The 22,610-nt window shown below is 34.6% G+C and overlaps 1 protein-coding gene across 2 annotated transcripts in view; it reads left to right on the top strand.

Annotated features, from left to right (window-relative positions):
* Positions 1–21,986, top strand: part of Zc2hc1a (zinc finger C2HC-type containing 1A) — a 42,119-nt gene extending 20,133 nt beyond the window's left edge. The window contains exons 4-10 of one of the 2 annotated variants that reach the window (XM_076911228.1): positions 2,056–2,197; positions 3,885–4,033; positions 5,616–5,715; positions 6,190–6,289; positions 12,988–13,104; positions 15,800–15,913; positions 19,629–21,976. In XM_076911228.1, the coding sequence (XP_076767343.1) occupies positions 2,056–2,197; positions 3,885–4,033; positions 5,616–5,715; positions 6,190–6,289; positions 12,988–13,104; positions 15,800–15,913; positions 19,629–19,794 (888 nt within the window). In that variant the 3' untranslated portion in view covers positions 19,795–21,976. Of the gene's footprint in view, positions 1–2,055; positions 2,198–3,884; positions 4,034–5,615; positions 5,716–6,189; positions 6,290–12,987; positions 13,105–15,799; positions 15,914–19,628 lie in introns of both variants that reach the window. The other variant, XM_034517207.2, reaches the window with a different exon arrangement.
* Positions 21,987–22,610: the final 624 nt, after the last annotated feature.

Below are 22,610 nucleotides of genomic sequence, written 5' to 3'. Positions count from 1 at the left end.
CTTGTTATTACATGACTAATACTACAGAATAGATAAATGTCACCGTTAGCTGTAAAATAGGAACTTCTCAATGGAAGATTTTTGTATTATATATCCACAAGTGAAGTGGCTTTATAATTTTTATTTTCACAAAGTTTTGTTGCTCTTATAAATTTGGGGGAAATATTGCTTTAAAATATGCTTTGGGAAAATAGTACTTTCAAAGAATTCAGTAGTGCATATCGGTTTGTGGGCCTGGGAAATTTACGGTAGGAAAGTTTATAATAATAAAATTACTTTTTAAAAACAAATACATATTTGTTAAATTTTTGGTTGCTATTTTTTTAAAGATGCTTTCCATTTCTTCTTTCCATTTTTCTCTGTTCTATTTTTGTATTTTAAGACAGTGTTTTCCTGTGTAGTCTTGGTTGTCATGGAATTCACTCAGAGATCCACCTGCCTCTGCCTCCCAAGTGCTGGGATCAAAGGTGTGCACACCACTGCCAGGTCCCATTTTATCTTAACTATCAATTTTTTTTTTTTGGCAAAGTGTTCTGTATCTTTCTTATAAGAGCTATGCATCATAGCTATTTTTAATTAGTAGGAGAGTTTGGGAACTTCATACATCAGCACACTCTTCTTCCCCTGTCTTCCTTTATTATTATATGCACATACACATACACACATGTGTATGTATAACTTACTGAGTCCATTTAGCATTGTTAATATGTACATGTTTCCAGGACTGACTTCTTGGGGTTGTACATACACGTGTGTGTGTGTGCGGGGGGGGGGGGGGGTGTTGCAGATAGTGTGCACATAATTCAGGAATAGAGTACCCTTAGAGAAAATGTCTTCTTCCTCTCCCAGTAGCCATGGACTACCTGTAGCTCCTAACCTAAGGCTTTTTCCCATATACTTTGATATGTCAGCTGGTATTCTCATTATGGTACTCTTCTTCAGACAAGCATATTGTTTAGATTTCATGCATGTAATATTCATGTCATATATGTGTGTGATTTTTTTCCTGAGCCTTATCTGTAGCGGGTTGCCTTACAGCTTTATCACTTGGGGTTGGCCACCATAATCATGTATTCTCTGCAGTGTGGACCTTTGTTAAGAGTCTCCATCTGTTATAAAAAGAAGCTTCTTGGATGAGGTGTCACAGCTACATTCGACCAGTCTGGGCCTACCCACATGCTGCGTGACCAGAAATAGGCCTGGCAGTTAGAGTTTTAGTTCTTATTGTTTAGTTTTCGATTTGCATTTTTAAATTACTGTCTTTTGACGATGATTGAATGCATATTCTTGATTTAAAAATAAAGACATGAAGAACAGTTAGGCTAATTAATGTAAACCAGCATCATGTTTAGTGGGAAGATAACAGAGGTGGTAGACTCAGGACTCAGGAGCTGGATTCAGTTACATCTAGCAAAAAGATGCCAGCTGGTATGATTAAAGACATAAAGTGATGCTGTGTGCCTATTGGGAATTATGAAATACCTAGAAAACTCAAGGGAATCAAAGACAAAACCCAACAGAAAATAGTAAATTAATTAATAGTTTTAAAATTACTGAAGATCCATAGGAGTTGGAGAAAAAAAGGATACTCTCCTCAGTACCTACAAGAATTATTCCTGAAAGACTGAAAGTCAGGGAAGAGTTGCCCATGAATATGGCGTGCTCACACAGAAGGCTTCGTGAGATGAATGCATCTTCAATCTCACATATCAAAGAAAATCCAGTGAAGTCCTCAACACTGGTCTCTACCCAACAGCCAGTTCAAACCATTCCAACTCGGTAGATTTTATCATATATAAAGGATCACAAGAGAGGCATCTGAAGTGCAAGCACAGATGTTGTCTACAGACATGACTGTGGAGGACACTTTACCAGTGTCTGCCTTGAGGAGAATTGTATTTAAAAGTCACACACAATGTGGTTACAGGTTTTTAATTTGGGAAAGATCACTGATACAGATTCCTGCTAAGAGAACATTTAAAATATGGCTTTACCTGAACTTTTGTTTCCGTATACTAAAAAGTATATTTTGATGTGACTTTTCCTCATTTTTAGCCAGAACCACCAAAGAAGCCATCTAACTGGAGAAGAAAGCATGAGGAATTCATCGCCACCATAAGAGCAGCAAAAGGCCTCGATCAGGCTCTCAAAGAGGGTGGCAAACTTCCTCCTCCTCCTCCACCTTCTTATGACCCTGGTATGTGGAGGATTGTTGACAGAAATGTTTACATGGGCAAATTACAGTAGCACTTAGTTTTTAAGTCGATATGAAATAATTTTTTATCAAGAAACCGAATGACACATAATACTTAATACTTCATTGTCAAATAATGGTGATAGTCCAAGAAGCCTCGGTATACAGATGTCACCTTACAGAGCATAAAACACACTGCTTCTCTTCACAGTGATTTTATTAAAGCATAAGCTTTGTTTTAAAAATTATAATTATAAAATACTGATATATAGAAAATCAGTTAAGCTCATTACACATTCATTAGAATTCAAATAGTTTTGTTGCCTGGTTCTTTAGTATCTCCCCTGAAAAGAAAGTAATAACATTTTAAACTATATAATTAATTCAGAACATCTGACGTATACCAATTACCCAAATTATGTCTTTAAAACAATGTTTTATTACAGTTCCTACTGGGAAACTAGAAGTTGTATTGCTTATTGTCAAAGTAAAAAGATTATAGCAAATCCATATGGGATACTAAAATAGTAGGATTGGTGTTTTGCTCCTGGCTGTTAGAACATCTTTAATAGGTTGTTGTTTTAATGTAAACAACCAACCACAGTGAAATAGAACTGGTGCTCTACATTAGAGTTAATACTTCCTAGCAAACCTAGGTGTGACTATTGTAAATATTTTATTTTAGAGGAGACACTTGCCAGCTATTTTAGTAAAAGGCTGAGCTGTAAGAATTTTAAGTATTGACTATTTAGGTAAGACTACTAATGGGACTGGCTTTTTCTTACCAATGAATGGATAAAGTTATATCCCAAGCAGTAAGAAGAACAAAAGCCTTTATTTTCAAAAACAAGCAATAAGCAGACTAGATTATGCCTACAGGTTATAGCTTGTCAACCCCTAAAGTATTAACGATCCTGTGTGTTTGTGGGCTAATCCCCAGGCTAGCTGGAATGCTTCTTACTGTCCATTTATGTTCCATGAAGTCGAGCCCCTGCTCTGGAGGCATTTCTGTACTGCGTCTTAGCTTCTTAGCTGTACTGTCCACATCCCTGGAAGTAATGAAGGATGCCCGTTTGTCAGGCCAACCTGAGCTGCAGGAATTCTCTAAAGGTTTTGGTCCTGACATACACTTTGTTGCTGGATGTTTTAGACTGCTCCATTAAATAGTAGGATTTTTTTTCCTGAAATTTGAATTACGTCAATGAAGTTTTGAGTTTAAACTACTTCTGCCATTTCTTGGAACCTCCCTTTAGAAAATAAGCTTCTTGACAGTCTGCTTACATATTTCTTTATTTTTAAAAAGACTGTATAATTTAAACTGTACCTCAGTTTATATTTTAATGTGTTTTTACTGTTTTGATACCATAAAGTTTATGTCCATAAAGAAAACAAATGTTTTTGTTTTATTTTCCTTTTCTTCTGACACTTGTATTTATTTATTTATTTATTTATTTATTTTTCTTCAGTTTTCCTCAGATTGATTCAAATGTAGGAGATCCCGACTTCTTGGACTTTTTTTTAAATAGCCTTACCAAATTTAGGTCATCCAAGTTGGATGCTGTGTGGGATCGGGCCTCATGCTTATTACCGATTGCCATTATGTATGTTTCTCAGCTTGAATTCCTGACCGTCTTCCTGCCCATTAGGGGTGTTCTGTCATTGACTTTGTTTCTCCATGGCTATGCTTTAGATTACATTCAGTGTCCATACTGCCAGAGGAGATTCAATGAAAATGCAGCCGACAGACATATAAATTTTTGTAAAGAACAAGCAGCACGAATTAGTAACAAGGGCAAATTTTCTACTGATTCCAAAGGAAAACCAGCTTCTCGGACACAGGTAAATGGACAATTTGAAATATTTTTATAGATTAGTGAGAATGTGCTTCTTCGAGATTCACATTTTTATATTTATTATTCATAGCGCTAAACTATAAATTTTTAATCGGTCAAAGTGGATGTGTTATTTCTAAGGGCTTTGGTACAAAATTCAAGTGACAAATTGAGAAAAAAATAGCACAAATTAATGTATTTAAGAGGCATTTCATTCTTTTCCCTTGTATTGCCTTAATTGTGTCTTATAGTTTTTTATTTAGTTTAAAATATATTCCAAATTTTGTTTACTCATAGTTCATTTCAAGTGGATTATTTATTTTCAGATCATTAGTGTTCTAGATATATTACTGCTTATTTTTCATTCTGTTTTAGTCCAGGAATGTGTTTGCCAAAGTCTTTATGCTATTCACGTGTGTCACGTCGCTTTGCATGCAGTCTTTCTTTTGTGGGTGTCGCATCACACCTGGGATGTGCAGCTGTGCGCCGAGATGCACAGACGCCAGAAGGAACTGACTGACTCTAACATTTCTTTTCATTCTCTCACCAGAAGAAGATAGAAGGAAATTTGATAACAATCTTTAATTTTGATTATCATATTTTCTGTTTCTCCTGCTAATTTTGACTTATATATCACATACTTGGAAATTTTCTTAGATTGTAATAATGTCTGCATTTGTAATTCATAATATACAGTGCCCTTTATTGTCCTTTAAAATATCTTTTTTATTCCTGGTGATTTTAAGTGTATTATATCTGATAAGAAAATAGTCATTTCAACTTATGAATTTTAGTTTTGCTTAAGTTTTCTTTCATTTCTTCAGCTTCAACATGCTTTTGCCATTTTAGAGATTACACTTTATAATCTAATTATTTATTTCCTTTTTTTAATGCTGTTTTGAAAGCATACTGGGTAGGTTGAGTGTTTGAACATATACATGAAATACAGTTATTCTTGGAAATTGTGTTAGGTCTTTCCTGTTGCTGTTACACAGACACGTCTATTCTTCCGCTACTTTACCATTTGTGCTAAGTACAAAGGCAGGCTTTGTATCCAGTGCCTTTCTGGTTCTTCGACACCATCCACCTGGAAACATTCCAGGTTTAGTTAGGTGGTGTCAGTGTGGCTAACTAGGTTTAATTTAGAAATCTGATCTGCGTGCTGGCAGGTTGTTCCTACAATCTCGGATGGGCTAACATGGCAGTTTCTTCTCACTTACTGTAACATTCAGTGCTGTGAAAATGGTTTTCATCTAACTGTAAACTTTTTTTGTAGTTTCCTGAAATATTTATGGTTTTCGTAGAAGAATTGGTCTATGCAAACAATTTTGTCAAAAATAAACTTATTTTGATTTCTACTCTAGAATACTTTAATACTTTTATAAACATTTTGCTTGACTGGATTTAAGTATCAGTATTATTAAACTTATTCATAATGCTGCATAACTATCATAACCATCTATCTCTATAGCCTTTCTTCATGTAAAAACAAAACCTTAGTCATGAGGGATTATGAGCTGTTGAATTACTAGTTTGTATCCCCTAATATCAAAATGATGTTGATTTGTTTTTAATTTTCATTATTTTAGTATAAGCCATCTCCGCTTAAAAAATCCAATCCTCCTGGAAGCACATCATCAGGATCTTCCCGGCTACCACAACCAAGTACTACTAGCAAAACAGTTGTAGGTAATGAGATTCCATATGGCCAATTAAACAGACAAACAAAGAAAACCATGTTAGTTGATGAGGCTATGCCAATATAGTCTGCTTTACATTATTAGAAAAGTTAGACATGAGAAATTTAGCTTATTCATTATTTCTGGGTAAAATAGAAGTAACTCTGAATAGCAACTGCAGCCACATTTGTCCCTTTCTTTATTACTTGAAAGGCCACAATGGTCTCACACATTTTTTGTATATATATTTGAAGCTGTCCTATAAGACAGGTACTAACGGCTTAAAAAGGAACCCACTTAAGTGGGTGTTATTTGTGTTTCAGAGAAGGGATAAGAATGAGAACTGACACGTTCCTTATTGATAGTTTTCAATTCTTCATCTTGTAGTAACTGTAGGCACTAAGGAACTGCTTTCCGTGGTAGAGAATCTATGTGAATTTTCCTCCACACTACTGTTAAAGTCCTGTTCCCTTTTTATTATAAGGTGTGCCTGCGGGTAAAGCGTCTTCAGTTAACAGTCCTTTGGGAAACAAGCCTCAGACCTTATCTCCTTCTCATAGAACAATAGCAGCCCCTCAGGCAGGGTAAGTCCACACTGCATGTGCTTAGTGCTGTGTGTTGAATGACAGCAGTGCTTTGTGTTTGTCCTTGCTCTTTTTCTCAGATTCATGTGTTTCTTTTAGAATATTTCTGCTGAAGAGACATTCAGTGATACTGTGAAAAATCCCAGCAGAACATTTCAGAAAGATATACTTGGTATTCATCAAGATCGTTAATACATTTGTGGTGTGTGTGTGAGTGTTTGGGTGAACAGTTTTATTTTGATATATCTAAAAAAATAACATATAATATTGAAGGTTTAGTAATAACTAATATATTGAGGACTGTCCGAGAGACACTGCTGAATAGTTTACATAGGATTTAATTGTCTTTTGTAGTCATGGAGGAACTCAGGGAATCAGATTTCTTTAAAGGTATGTAACTTTTAGGAAATGTCAGGTTCTGAGTGAGATCTCTTTGACCACAAAACAGTCAAGCACTTTTATTATAATGCATAAAAATCACTAAATGTATAGTTTTGATTGAATAATATGTGTAGAGATGTATATAAAGATATTTGGAATCATAAAAATAAGTATATTTTTCATAATGATTTTGCTATGAGAAAAATTTTCTGTAGTATGCCTGTTTTGTCTGAACTGTAGTATAATGGAAACTAAAACTATTTGTAGATATAATATAGATATAATATTCTGTGTAGATAGCATATATGGAATTATCAGGAAATTATTATTTACTAATAATTTTAGTCTTCCTATACTGTATCATTCTATATAAATGGCTTTTAGTGAAATAGCTTCTGCTTTCAACAATGCATTATAATGTTAGAAAACTTAATAAAATTAGGCATTTTATTATCTAAGTACTTACTTTTAGAAATTTACTTTCCTCTGTTAATAAATTACAAAACTACAAAGACAATATATAAAACAGAAACAAAAACAGAAGATTTTGTCCTTTTTTTAGATATGCAGTTGGTTAAGGATATATTGCTCACATAATTTTCAAGAATACTTTATCTCTGATGCACGGGTACTTACTTTCATGAAGAAAATTTACAGAGGAGTATTTGTCAGTTGTGATTAGCCATCTTTCCCCCACTCAATTCAGATAACATAGGAAATCCAAGATATACAAAGACTTTGAATCTCGGGAGAGGCCTCATAAGCATGAATACCTGTGCTCAAATCGCCAGCACCCATGTGAAATCCAGGCGTGATACTGCAGTAACTGTAATGCCAGCATTCTTCTGGGGCTATGAAGGCAGAACAGCAGGATCTCTGGAAGCTCACAGACCTGCTAGCCTGGTCTACATAGCAGAAAGCAAGAGACTAGTGCCAGAAAGGTAGAGATGAGGGCTGATTTTTGACACTACCCTCTTCCCTTCACATGTGCCCCATGGTACCTATGTGCCTGCATTCAGACACACCAATATGTTCACACACACACACACACACACACACACACACACACACACACACACAAAGTTTAATGGGATGACTATGTATGTCTGTGGTGGGATAATTGCATGACATGTTCAAGGCCTTGGGGTTAGTCCCCAGTATCAGAAAAAGAAACAAATGAGCACACCCACAAAGCAGAAAGAATAAAAAACTAACAAAATACTGACAAAGTACAAGGAGTTACATGTCTTTTTCTTGTTTATCTTTTGGTTAGTAAACCAAAACAATACTGATTTCTTTTTTTTTTTTTTTTTTCTACTGGTCAGCTCATTACATAGTAATGCATAGGCACGACAGTTAATTCTACAAAACCTTTTTACCATAGCAAAGAGAATTGCTTTTGGTTAGGCTATAGTCCTTTTAGTGTTTTAGGTACTGCTAACTATAAATTAGAAGGTAATATTTTTCAATACTTCTGTTTTACTGATGATTTTTCTCTGGTTGGAGTAAGTTGTATAATAAAATTTTTAAGTAGACTGCACATGAAGCTAGCTGGTAGAATTTTTCAAAAAGCATTCTGGAACTGGGTAGATGGCTCAGTAGTTAAAGTATTTGCTGTACAGGCATGAGATTTAGAGTTCTGATCCCCAGAAGCCTTGTAGCACTGAGTGGGCATAGCAGTCTACCTGTGTCTCCAACCCTGGAAGGTGGTGTCTGAGTTCCCAGATTAAACTGGCTGTAAGGCTAGCTTCACTTGGGCTTGATTGAGAGACCTTGCTTCAATGAATAAGGAACAAGGATGATTCTTGATACCAACTTCAGTCCTGCCCATACACATACATGCAGCCACACACATCCAAAAAACCAGATCAAAACAAAACCAGAAACCACGTACACATCCATGTAAACACCATGCACACACACGAGACAGAGGGAGCAAGCCCAAAAGTGAGGTAGAAAACGAGACACTTGTGTTCTGTGCCACTAAGTAGGTGTACAACTTGTCTCTCTGACAACACTTTGTGACCGTGTTTATAAAGACTTTCATAAGAAGACTGATCCAAAACCTGATTTATATTATCCCAAAGAGAAAGTATGTTTTTACTAGCAGGCAAAGATTTTGAATATATACTTTTCTAAGTATTGCACTGCTTATAATGCCATGAAATTGAATGGGTTGGATGCCCCATAACATACTAATTTGGCAGTCATATGTGTTCAGATTCTAATTGTCTAGATAGAAGGCCCTTCTTCTTGAATTGGAGTTACTGCTTGATTCTAGTCAATATATTTTCAGTATTAATTGGAGATTACTGTTCTCCTGTTACATACTAGAAGCAGTCCTCAGCTATCTATGGAATGCCAGCTACCATTTGTATGTTGGAATCTTTAGAGCAGCGATTCATTTTATTGTGTTCTTTGTTAAAGTGTAACACCATGTTGATCAAATTGAAGGAAAAATAAAAGAAACCCTAACTAAATGTCTGGCGTTTTTATGGAATGATTGATAAAACTAATGAATGGACAAGTTAAAACTTTCAACTATAAGCCTGTTGGCTCATAGAATAGTGGTTCTGTAAAAGAATTTCTTAAAGGTTTCCTGGCAATGACCTTTTTCAGCATTGAGTCAGGACTGAAGACTGGACTAAGGCATTTGGTCAGCTGTAACACTGAAGGGACTGAAAATCATTTGAGCTTGATAAATGTTAGCACTTCATGAGCCTACAGCTGTTTCAAGCATTGTTTATAGCATCTAGCATAGTCCACTTTACTCATGTGTTATGGTCTTATGCATCATACATTGGGATCATGACATTTTAATATTTGTACTTGGAAAAAGTCTTGTGTTTGATAATTAAGTTTTAGATAACCTGTGGTTATTTCTATAGTTTTTTTTTAAACAAAAAGTCAAATAGATTTTTTTTCATCCTAATTCTAAAAGTTAATTTTATTTAGCTTGGGAAAATTTCAGAAATATGATGCAACACTGAGTTATTAAATTCTGTGACATCTGAATAAGACCACAGCTGTGTTCTTGCAAGCTCTGCTTTCTTAAATGTTTGTCATTTTAAATATATACCAAACATATCATTTTCAATAGCTGTAATTTACTTCAGTTACTGTGAAAACATAAACCTGTTTATATTTGATCATAGTAGATGGGGTAAAATGTAGAGCTGCAGTGTACATGTAAGAACATTAGTGTGGGTTGTGTATATGTAAGTGTGTGTGTGTGTGTGCCTGTGCCTGAAGTCAGTGTTGACTGCCTTTATCTCCTCATCGTTTGAAACAGGGTCTGTCATTGGATCTCTAGTTCATAAATTGTGCTAGCATGGCTAGCCAGAGCTGGGATTCTCCTGGCATCTCCGGCAGGTACACAGGATGATGCACAGTTGTGTACATAGTTTCTGGGGATTCAAACTCATCGTCTTCTCTTTCTTGTACAGCAAACACTTTTCTGACTGAGCCACCATTTCCCTAACCCTGGAGAACATCTTCAAATAAAAAGTTAAATTTGATTATCAATATGTTATTATATTAAATTAGTAAGAAATGTCAATAGATTTTATATAATAGAAACATGTTCCCTTAATTTTTTTTTCTTTGACGTCTATTTGTTTTGTGTGTGGATGTGTATGCATACAGGTGAAAATCCTAGGACAACTTGTCGACAATAGGTGTTCTTTTTCTCACATGTGCATCCTGGGGATTGAACTCAGGTCATTAGGCTTAGCAGAAAGCAAGAAAGCTTGCCAACCAAACCTCTTTCTTTTGTAGAATAATATGAACCTAGCATTTTTAAATAAAGCTATTATGTTAGGATGATTTTTTTTATTGTGGAGTTGATATGCTAAATTAACTGTAATGGATAAGAGTACACACACACACACACACACACACACACACACACACAAATCATTCTAGAGCTTTGAATGTCAAAAACTATGACAGAGAATATCCAAACTATACAGAGATTCATAAAATATAGAGATCTATAAAATAACAGATGCTACCTGGTAAATTTTTCTAGTATGATTCCAGAAATGCTCTTTCGATTATTCAGCAATCTATGCTGTTTTCTGTTGTTAAAGACGCTTCATTAACAGGGAAGTTTATTTCTCAGTGGACTTATTCTTTATATCAGCAGTAAACAAGGAACTTTTCTTAAGTTGAAATTTGCTTCAGGTCACAGATAGGTTAAGATTATTACCAAGTATTTCCTAAAGTGGCCATTCAGCTATGAATACTTTGAAAACTCAAAAGAGTGCTATAGATCATCTTGATAATTAATTGACATTTACAAATTTTAGTTTGTGTATACAACCTAACAATAGGAGATTGTAGCAGAACATATATTTGACTTTAGCCCCAATAAAATTTACTAAAATTTGGTCTAAGAAACATTAAATTATGTTTTATCTAAAATAGAATCATGTATATAGGCAGTATGTAAACTTTTATATAGGGGTTTATATTTTGTATATTACAGTGAGTTGAATGTAACTCCCATGTCTGGCAGGAATCGCCCTGGGGCCTCGCTCTCAAGTAGTTTTCACGTTGTGAACATGCTCTCAGTGCTCCTGTATGTGTAGTGCAGGAGACAGTCATCTTGGATTGTTATCTCATCCTATGTATCTCTTTTTGTTCACGTGTAGGATTTAAATAGTTTTACCATAATTAAACAGTTTGTTTTTAATTAAAGCATACTTAAAGTTCATTTGTGTTGTGTGTGGTGCTGAGGATTAAATCCAGAGCTGTAAGCATGCTAAGCTTAAATTTTCCTTAAATACATTTTTAGTAACCGTTTCTCTGAGACAGATTTTGTTCTTTACCCATAAAACCCAGGTGCCTTCCTTTTAAAGGTGGTGTTTTTGACAGTACTGCTTTAATAATTATTTAACACTTAACAATTTAAAGAAAAATTTGACCAATCAGAATTTGAAGTCATTGGATTCTCTCATCTGTTATAAATTAAAGATAAATTTTAACCTCAAAGGCTTGTAGAAATTATGTTTAAAACATTGACTGGAGGCTGTTTGTAATGCACACACCACTACATACATACTGTGAGCACCAACTTTGACTACATAGACAAAGAACATCAAATGATTGTAACACTCCTCCTGAGAGACGCTTACATTCTGGAATGATAATCAGATTCTTTTGGATACTAACCTCCTTAAGAACTCCACTCTCTTGTTTGCTACTCTGTATTCTAAAATTTGCAGTGTCTGAGTAACTTAATGAGGGAAACATAAAAACACAATTGGGTGAGCAGATATCTTTTTAAAAGAAAATATGTGTGTATAATATGTATATGTATAATATATAGATGTATGTACGTAATGTATGTATATAGATGTGTATGTATAATGTATGTATATAGTTGTGTATGTATGTATACATACATACTTTTGAGACCGGATCACTGTGTAGTTTTGTTATGTCTTAGAACTCACTATGTGTACTAGACAGGGCTAAAATTTACACTGCTGGGATTAAAGGCATGCACTACCACACCTAGCTCAAAAATATATTTTTAATGCCACAGATGGCATGTTTCTTACCAGCCATTTGAGATAGTTTTTCTAATTTGTTAATTTTCCTATTCTTTCTCGTGAATTGGTATTTGTTGTTGATGGTATATGATTGGACTATATAGCTACAATGAAACAATGAATTCTCCAGCAGACGCGCAGGTAGCACCAATATCCGCTAGATGGAGATATTGCATACTTTGTGTTTAAACCGATTTCACAATGGTGTAATTAATGTCTTTCCCGTGACATTTAGAATGATCATGTCTTTTAAAGTATAGATCATGGTTTTCCTTTTTGCTACATATATTTGAGAAATAGACTCATTCCTTATTTGAGGGTGAGATAAGGTAAATATATAACCACTCCATATTCACTTACTATATTTTTTGAATGCAAGAAAAATCATAAAGTAAAATAATAGAGAAGAGAGGTTCTTCTAGATCAGGGAAAATGAAAATTATGTTATTTGTGAATAAAAGATTGAAGTTTCTTCTAGCTTCATACAAACCATACTTTGCTGATTTATTCCCTACTCAGGATAAATATGGCATTGAATCTACATAGAAATTGGCAGGGTGGCTGGATAGCCTAATGATGGCACTATATGAACTCAGATCTGTTCTTACAGTCAGGTTATTAAGGGAAGAGGGTGAATTTCTAGTGAACCAGAATGTCTTTTTTTTTTTAAAGAAAAATAATCTTTATGTCTACATAATTCTTTAGAAGCAAGCAACAGTAGCAGTCTCCTTATGGGTACGCCTTTATATATTTTGATAGTAAGATGGACAAGTTAGGCCCTCCACTTCGAACTGGAAGACATGTGCAAAGGTTGTATGGCAGTGAGACAAAGTCAAACAGTGCCTTCAAAAGACATGAGCTAGTACCCATTTGCAAGTAAGTACTTACAATGCAGTTTGATTGGCCTTTATCAGATAGTTCTTACAGGATCTATATTATAGAATACTGTAATTTTCTTGCCTTTTATGTAAAAGTAACCTTACCTTAATCATTTTAAGCTGCTTTAGTAATAAGTGACCTTCAAATTTATAAAATATTTTTATTATTATTAAGAGTTTCTATTAAAATTAAACTCGATCATGTTTTAATTGTGGCAGTCACCTTCAACAGTTTTTATGAATGTAAAGATGTTTAGGAGCCTTATAAAGAAACGTGGAGGCCAAGTTACATAGTGAAGCAGACGATGAGCTCTAACTCGAAGGTCCTTTAGGGTCTGTGAATCCCATGTGATGATTCGGTAGAGCTATGACACTGCCACATGCACACATGCGTCTCCTCTGACCAAGAAAACTGGCAGTTGGAGTCATTCTTGAAACTCTTGTAGCATAAGATTTCAGGATACACAGATTTGGGCTTATAATATCTATCAATTTTAGACCTTATTTTTCAGTGTTGAAATTGGTATATAACAAATGAATATCTTTTTAAAATTTCAAATTTATTATTAACAAAGTGAACAGTGCATGCTGCTTATTATTCGTCATAAAACATAATGATAAATTCAACTAGGCATGCAATGAAACAGTTACAGGGAAAGACTGTAACATAGCATGGCTGCTTCTATGTAGTTAGTGGTCATTTGTAGAAGGAAGACATTGTGTTTTGAACCTTGAGTTGATGTCAGGGCAAACTGTCTATGAAAAAGATGAAATGTAATTTCATAATTAATCCACTTTATTATTTGTTTGAACCATACCACATAAAATTCACATATATATGTAGTGTAAATACTTAACTAGGTTGAGACTGGGAAGAAAAATGTTTTGAGTATTTGAGCAACATGTTAAGAATTGATCAGCACAGTTAGGTCTTTCTAATCATTTCAGAATGGCTCTTACAGTCAGAGTTCATGTCTTAAGGAATAGTAGAAAAAATAGGCATATTATACACATATTTAGGCCGATAATCTGATTTTTTAAAATTTTAGTCATTTATTTTTGATACATTTAAAAATATATTTTTACGTATCTTAGTATGTGAAGATGATAATATGTCTGACAATGCTTGTAGAGATTTTGAAAAGGAAAAAGTACATTCCCTATCTGAATGCCACTTCTTGACGACTTTTTTAATATATAGATATTAATTTAGAAAGGTATGGTATGATTCCACTTCCACTTTACAAAAAATAGACTAGAATAAACTTCATATAGACTTGGGAACCATTTGAAGAAGTCTTATGTATCTCATAAGTGCACTAGGTGCTTCCTTTTTGCTGAAGAAGTGACTACTCAGAATAACTGAACTGTAGCATTGTGTATTGAATGTGGTGTTTATAGTGTTACATAAGTTCGAATGCTAATCTGGCTACATAATAGCATTACAGATTACACAGTCTCTAAACACAGGTTCTCCAAACTGGACATGTGGTACAGTATATTTATACAGTATCTCAAAAACAACTAAAAGGTCAACATGGAAGGGGATGATATCAGTATAGTTAGTACAGTAAGTAGTTGAAGAGTAGGTGCTACTTCTATATATTTTGAAAGTAGTTATTTGACATTTAGGGTGTTTCCAAATTTACCATGTAAGTAGAGTAGAAGAATTTCACTCAAAGATTGGGAATCTTAAAAGAATTTGTACAGTTTTTTTTCTTGTTTTTTGCTTGTTTGCAAATGAACTTAGTCCTAAAAGAAGAGGCGGGGACTGATGCCATACTGATTTTCTGAGTCTTGAATCTGAAGCATATGTGGAGTCACCTTGGTTAAGTTACTCAAGGGCTTTCTGCCTCAATTGTTTCAGCTAGAATGAAGTTATTTATTAAAACTGAATAATGGACTTACAAAATACACAAATGTGTTTAGGGTATAGTAGTAACTATTGAAAGTTGACATGTAGAGTAGCAGTAACAATAGTGTAATCACATGCTACATTTTAATATGAATTTATATCTTAAAACCTTTCTGTAATATTGATGATCAATTTACCAACAAGGAAACTCAAGTTATCATCATTTTTACTATTGCTATTACAAAGCTAATTTTAATCTAAATTTATATAAATTTATTGTAATGTTATATCATAATTTAGATGTGTATGTATCTTTGATTCCTAAAGTTTCAAAATGTAATTTAAAAATAATAAGTCTCCCTTATACCAGATGTTTCAGTCTGTGCAGGTAGTGAAATCAAATTATTTTTTAGTCATTGTAAGAACTTTCATAAAATGAATATTATTTAAGCTAGCAAGCAAATTTTCTTATTTTAACTATGTCCTGTATTCTTTGGGTTTGCAATAATACTTGTGTAGCATTCGCTTTGGAGTTGTCTGTCAACAGTAGCAGCGTCCATATTGAGAGCAGTTGTAAATGAGGCTTTGTAACAAGGCTTTAGAAAGAAACTGAGGCATAAGTAATGCTTTGGTCTTTGTGATACTTTATAAAGCTGATGTTATGCAGTTACCATTACTAGTCACTAATTCTACTTGTTTTCAGATTAAAAATACTTACTTGGAAGTTATTCTGTTGAACTTCTCTACAGCCTGTGTTTTTCTATCTACTCATTTAAAAAGATAAATGTAGACACATTAGTTTCAGTGCTTTCTCATCACCCATCCTTTCCTCTTGCAGAGCTAACACGAAGTCTCGAAATACCACACCTCCTAGTTTGGCAAGAAATTCTGTGGCAGGCGGGCTTGCCAACAAAAGGAAGACCTTTACCGAGAGCTATAGCTATGCAGCCAGGTATGTTTAGCTCCGCTAGCCTAATAGTTAGAAGTGAAAAATAGATAACGGACTATTTATAATTAGATCTTTTTCTTTATTGTAGAACTCAATATGCCTTTCAAACTGAATAGAAAATGTTGAGACATGAATCCTGTTTTCTTACACTTTTAATTGTAAATGCGCAAATACTTCTTGTTCAGTTTTCCTAGATTTGCTTTTCTTTATCTTTCCTTTTCTGGCATGTTTAAATATCAAACACAGTACCAACTGTGCAAGTGAGCCTGATGAATCTCACCACTGCAACTGGCCGCACGTTCACACTGCAGTCGGTCCTGAAAAACTTCCTATGTGAACACACACGCACACACACACACACACACACACACACACACACACACACACACACTGTGTGAAAAACATTAGCATTATTTTTGAATGATAGGATAAAGAGAAAAATGGAAAAATGAGAATTAAAAGATAAGTTCAAAGTAGCAAAATTGTCCATAAGAGATATGTCATGAGACCCTGGGCAAAGGTGAGCCACGAGCTGCAGACTAGATTTTAAATGTGTAGTACCGAGTGGACAGTGTGTAGTACTGAGTGAACAGTGGCTGTTGGGATATTGTTCTTGATGTCAAGAAAGCAGAAAGGTAATTTTCTCTGAAAAATTATGTACTTAGTCTGTATACCTTAAAAATTGTCTCAGGGAGCTTCATGATCAAGATCCTGGGTAACATGATGAATAACTTAAGTAATACCCTGTCTGTAAATGCAGAATAACTTCATGGTGTGTTTCACTGTAGACCAAGGACATGATACCCTATGATCTACTACAAACTTGTGGTGTGTGTATTATAAATGTGTATATACTAGCTGCTCTGTCTCAAGGGTCTAGCACTCCAGTTGTTGAGAATTCTGATGTAACCCAGGCATAGGTTCAAACTTCAAGCTTGTCCTCTCTTAGCTGCCTGTCAGTATTACCTTGGATCTTCCTAAAACTGAACTGAGAATGAGATTTTGAGATCTTTGGGCATCTGTGCATCTGCCATATAAATGTTTGCATAACTAATAATAATAATAATAATAATAATAATAATAATAATAATATTTGTAAACAGTAGCGAGACATGAATTACTATGCTCTCAGCTGGAATACTGAATAAATGCTGTTAGTAGCTGTTGGGCTTTTGTTTCATATCAAATACCACATATGAGCCTGTTTTTTAGAGGCCGAATGTGAAATGTGGCCTTACTGTCATATATAAACAGGTTTACACATGTATATCTCTGTGTATTTTGAATCAAGGTTGTGAGTGAGATTAACATTGTCTTAAATATGCGTGCACCATATAGTACATGTACTATAAAATGTAATATCCAGAGAAGTCGTCAAAAGAGAAAAAATGCTAACCAGCATGACCAGAAATTTCACACTAGGAAATGCAGTTTTTCTTAAACGATTGCTAGCTCACAAGAAGCAAGACCACACTTGTTGACTTCTTAACACTCTTACATCTCAGGTGGTGATAATTATGATCGTAACAGTCCAAAGTAGGTGAGATATTTTTTCTAAAAAAAATAGCAGATTTATAATCTCAAAATTGTTCTTGGAGAAACATTCACACATGTGGCATGAAAGTGTAAATCTGTTATTATATATGTGTCTAGATACTGAAAAGACGAATTATGAAGTAAATAACAATGAATATTTGGTATATTCTGATTAGAGATTGGTATATTATAACTTTTACAATCTTTTTCTCAACAACAAACAGAAACACAAGTTTTATTTAAAAATCCCACTTTAATATACAAATTCAAATTAACTGGGTGTCAGTTTAAAGACCATAGAAACTTTCTGACATAAAATTTAAAACTTTCAGTGATAATGAAGAATATATGTCAATATAATATGCACTTTTCATAAAATAGAATATTTAAACTAAAATTTGTTTTCTAAACTTTTCTGTATGAATCACTAAATTAATATATAATTTTAATAGAGCTTTCAAATGCTTCATGACTTTTGATTAATTATTTTGAAAATATATGTGAAGAACAGAAGTGTAAAAGTAAACAGGACAAGGCAAAAACAGTGTTGTGAATGCTGCATGAAGTTAGAGTAGTTGAGATAGTTTGATATTAATTCTTGGATAAATAAATAGAACAAACTGATTAGGGGAAGGACTTAGTCACACAATGGCTAACACTCGGCCGTACTGCAGAGGGAGCCATGCAGATACCCAGAGTATTCTGAAACAGACTTAAGCATGTGGGAAAATGAGTTAGGGTGCTAGGGATGTAGACCCGTGAGTGGACCCTTGCTGTATACGCACATGCGCGTGCGCATTCACACACAGACACACACACACACAAACACACACACACACACACCAATACATGAGTTACTAGTAAACTAAATGTCTCAAAATTAAAAAGAAAGCCATTAAGGTTTTATGAAACCAGGGAGTTGTTACCTGAGATAAGAAGATATTTCCTGAGTAGTTTACTAAAGTAATGCTGCAAAAGCCCAAGACACATGGAAATCATATTGGGGAGGTTACCATGTACAGTCAGTTGTGTTCAAGCCTTTGACATTTGACACTTCATTGTCATCTGCAAAGTTCATTTTTGAGAACAGTGCTTACCAAAAACCATGAAAAGTAAAATCTCACAATATTTTAATGATCTAGTGATTTTGTGTTGAGCCTGCTTTATGGCTATTTTTGGCCACATGAGGCCCATGCACAGTGAGTTAGACTTGCCTGACTGACACTAGTATGTGGGATTTTCTCCAAATACAAAGTGAGGGTAAAGTCATATAATTAATAGCTCTGGGGTTTGCTGGGAGTAGAAGACAGGAAGGAACACCAAGCATATTGTCAGTAGGAGAAATACCAATGCCAGAGAAATGTGAAGAAAAAATGTTTAGAATAATACAGGAATATATATATAAAATCTGTGTAAGTAATCATTTTATACTTACTACGTGAACAAAAGAAAAACTTTTCACACAAAACATGATTTAAAAACATACAAACCTCACGTGCTCCCAGTTAGTGCGTACATTGACTAGCACTTATGTACAGAATTTAGTAATGCCTAGTAACGTTTTAATACTTGTACGAAATATTTACTAATGAGTATTCTTGTTGAGTATTTAAATAACCTTTTATAGTTTGAATTAATATATATTTTACTGGCAGAAAGCTGGTTTGATTTTTCTGTTATTCTCTCTTGATTTATTTAATACTATGTTTGTAGTTTGCAAGAGCTACACAGAGCTGTAACTTACTCTCAACATCTAACGGTGTGTCTCCATTCAGAGAACGTTGGTGATAATCCAAACTATTCCTCCGGGGACTACAATACGGAGAGAGTACAGAGCATGGTTGCATCTGCCTCTCGGCAGTTTTCTCAGGGAAAACCATTTGAAATTAATTATTTTTCAGCTGAGATCTTTGTTTTGTTTTGTTGAGACAAGGTCTTATCTATAGCTCAGTTTTCCAAGAACTCTATTTGCAGCTGAAGGTGCCTTTGACCTTGTTAGAGTTACAGAGCTAAGCCACCATGCCTGGCCCACAGATTGTTAACTTGAACTAGAGAAATATTAATATTGGCACTACGATTTTATTTTCTGTATATTAATTACTTCGTGTTCTGTACTGGGTCATGGTAATAACTACTGACATGAGTGAAATTGATTTCTGTACTTCTTTCTCTACTTCTGTAGGCCAGATGGAGACTATACATCTTCAGTTAATGGTGGAAACGTGAAAGGCATCGAGGGAAATTCATCGGGACACTTACCAAAATTCTGCCATGAGTGTGGGACAAAGTACCCTGTGGAGTGGGCAAAGTTCTGCTGTGAATGTGGCATTCGGAGAATGATTCTGTGAACAGAATCAAACACTAAGGGTCCAGGTTCAGAATTTAATGACTATTGCTGCTTTGACACCCAAGGCACTTCTTATAGTTATGCGTGCTAAAGCTATTCACAGTGCCCTTTCCCTTAGTCTTTGAACATAATCCTTTGGCTGTATAATGTGTTTATGTATGTATATATATATTCTGTATATAATAAATTTCATTCCTTCAGCCTGTATCATTCAAGGAAATACTTAAGTTGTTATGAGATCACTGTCTTTGGTATTGCTCTTTGGCTGTTTAAATACATTAGTATACTTGCACAAGCACCCCACTGTAGTGATGAGCCCTGCGAGCCTTAGGACAATCACTGCTGAACAAGAAATCCGAGGAGGTGCTGTCACTGGTGCCTGTCACAAACAGTGTCAGAGGAGAATGAGATACTGGAGGATGTTACTGGGGAGAATGATATTTATTCATTATCAGTGGAGGTGAGGTTGTTTTCCTAGCTGAGCTCTTCAGCAACTACTGTTCAATTCCTTAAATAAATGATGAAAAGGAAAACCTGAGGTCCATGTTGCCAGTAACTTCATGGATTATCAATTACACAACCTAATTAAAACTTTAAACATATATTCTCCTTCTGTGAACATGTAACTATGCAATCTCCTTTTCAGAAATGTATCTTACTCTGCTTATAACTGAATGACTGATTTACCTCCATCTCAGTTGGCCACATTTTCTTTTCACTTCCAATTGTGTTCTGAGATTTTTATATTTCTTTCTTTTGGCATAGCTCCTCTGAGAGTAGCTTTAGGAGTCTTTGCAGCATTCAACATATAATTATTTAAGGTACACAGATTTTTGTAATATCTTACGTGTTTAAATTTTTATTTCTGTGTATGTTTATAAGAAATTAATGCATTTTAAAACAGTTCACCCCACCAATAAATAATAATTGTGGTTATCATTAATTCTGAGCATGCACACGAAGCTGTTTTTTAGTTCCTCGTGGTTCATATCGTTACAAGTACATTGGATGAATATCTCCTTTTTCCTATTCAGATTTTCTTTAGTGCTTAATGTTGAGGCAATATACATATTACAGTGAAGGTGTATTGAAATGTTTTACATAGCTGGCTTACATAAGCCTAGCTAAAATACACATTTTTCCTGTCACTGGCTGACACAGGTTTTGCTCATTCATACCTTCAGTGTACCAGTACTTGCTGGGCAGTTGCTTTGGCACAGTGTGTCCTACAGTCCTGTTTTAAATCACCTTACACAGACACCAATAGTGTTGTGTGTTGATGTGTTTCTTTCTTATCTGTTGTTTATGATTAAGGATGAATATAGAAATTCATTGCCTAGACTTTCATTTCTGAACTTTATTTACTTCTTGCATTCTGTTTTGTTTCCCTTTGAGAGGGGAATTTAAACTTGTGGTAATGAGTCATACTTTTGTTCACCTTATGCTTTCTTTCTTCTTAGATTATTCCCTTGTTTATTCTCTTTGGCCATCTTGATAAACACATTCAAAACTGGTCAGCGTCAATAAGCAGTAGCAGGCTGAGAAGACTAATCTGAGAAGACACTTTAGATTTTCATCTTAGTAATTGCTCTTTTTTTCTTTAATCGGTTACAGATATCTGAACTTTTAATTCATCGATGTTTCTATCTAGGAATGAGCACTGTTTCCTTCTGCTGTATTTTTAACTCCATAGAGTCTTTTATTCTACTTAAGAAGTGGCTGGATACATAGGTTTTAAGTAAATAGGCACATGTTTGTTGTTGTCGGCTTCAGCAGTAGCAAGTGAGTGTTACAGCATGCAGCCAAGAGACGAGACAGTCAAACACATGCAGTCCTCGGGTCCAGATATCACTCTAAGCATTAAGTCAATGAAATACATACATGAACATATTACAACAATTTTCACCATGCCTCTGTGGTCCATACTTTACTCCCATGCTGATGTGTTGTGCAATAGTTTTTAAGCAGTCTTCCTATTCACGATTCAGTTTTATTTATTTGCACAGTTAGTTTTGAGTGTGGTAAGATGAAAAATGATTGTATGGTTAAGTAAAATGAAAAATACCTTATAGATTGTTCTGAAAGTTATTCATTGAAAAATATGACCATTGTGATCACGGTTGTCTCTCACTCAGTTTTTTTTTTAATTATAGATGGTATATCCACTCAACCAATAAAGACATAAAACAAAAACTGCTGCTTGGTATGTTTATTGATATGTTAATACTAAGAATAACTTAACTTTTGCCCTTTTTCTACTGTAAGATTTGTAATTCCTGTTTCATACCCTTTAAAACATTGTTACAAGTTTTTCAAGTTATAGAAATACTAGTTTTATACCCTTCAAAACTTTAAGTTGAAAAAGTAATATTTCTAGATTAAATACTGTATAATTTGATGGAAAAATATTTCTGAGGAATAGTTAAAGAATAGACCATACTTCTTGGCATCCACAATAGTGTTTGGCGTTAGTAACTGTATATGGGATGGATCCCCAGGTGGCGCAGTTTCTGGGTGGCCTTTCCTTAATTCACTGCTTCACATTTTGTCTCTGTATTTCCTCCTGTGAGTATTTTGTTCCCCACCCTGTAAGAAGAATTGAAGCAGCTACACTTTGGTATTCCTTCTTCTTGAGCTTCATGTGGTCTGTGAGTTATATCTTGGGTATTCTGAGTTTTGGGCTAATATCCACTTATCAGTGAGTGCATAACCATGTGTGTTCTTTTTGTGATTGGGTTGCCTCATTCAGGGTGATATTTTCTAGTTCCATCCATTTGCCTAAGAACTTCGTGAAGTCATTGTTTTTAATAGCTGAGT

This window comes from Arvicanthis niloticus, chromosome 13 (assembly GCF_011762505.2).
Source record: "Arvicanthis niloticus isolate mArvNil1 chromosome 13, mArvNil1.pat.X, whole genome shotgun sequence".
In the NCBI taxonomy this organism is placed as follows: domain Eukaryota; kingdom Metazoa; phylum Chordata; class Mammalia; order Rodentia; family Muridae; genus Arvicanthis; species Arvicanthis niloticus.
Note: the sequence above shows the minus strand (reverse complement) of the source record. Positions and strands in the feature narration are given on the sequence as shown.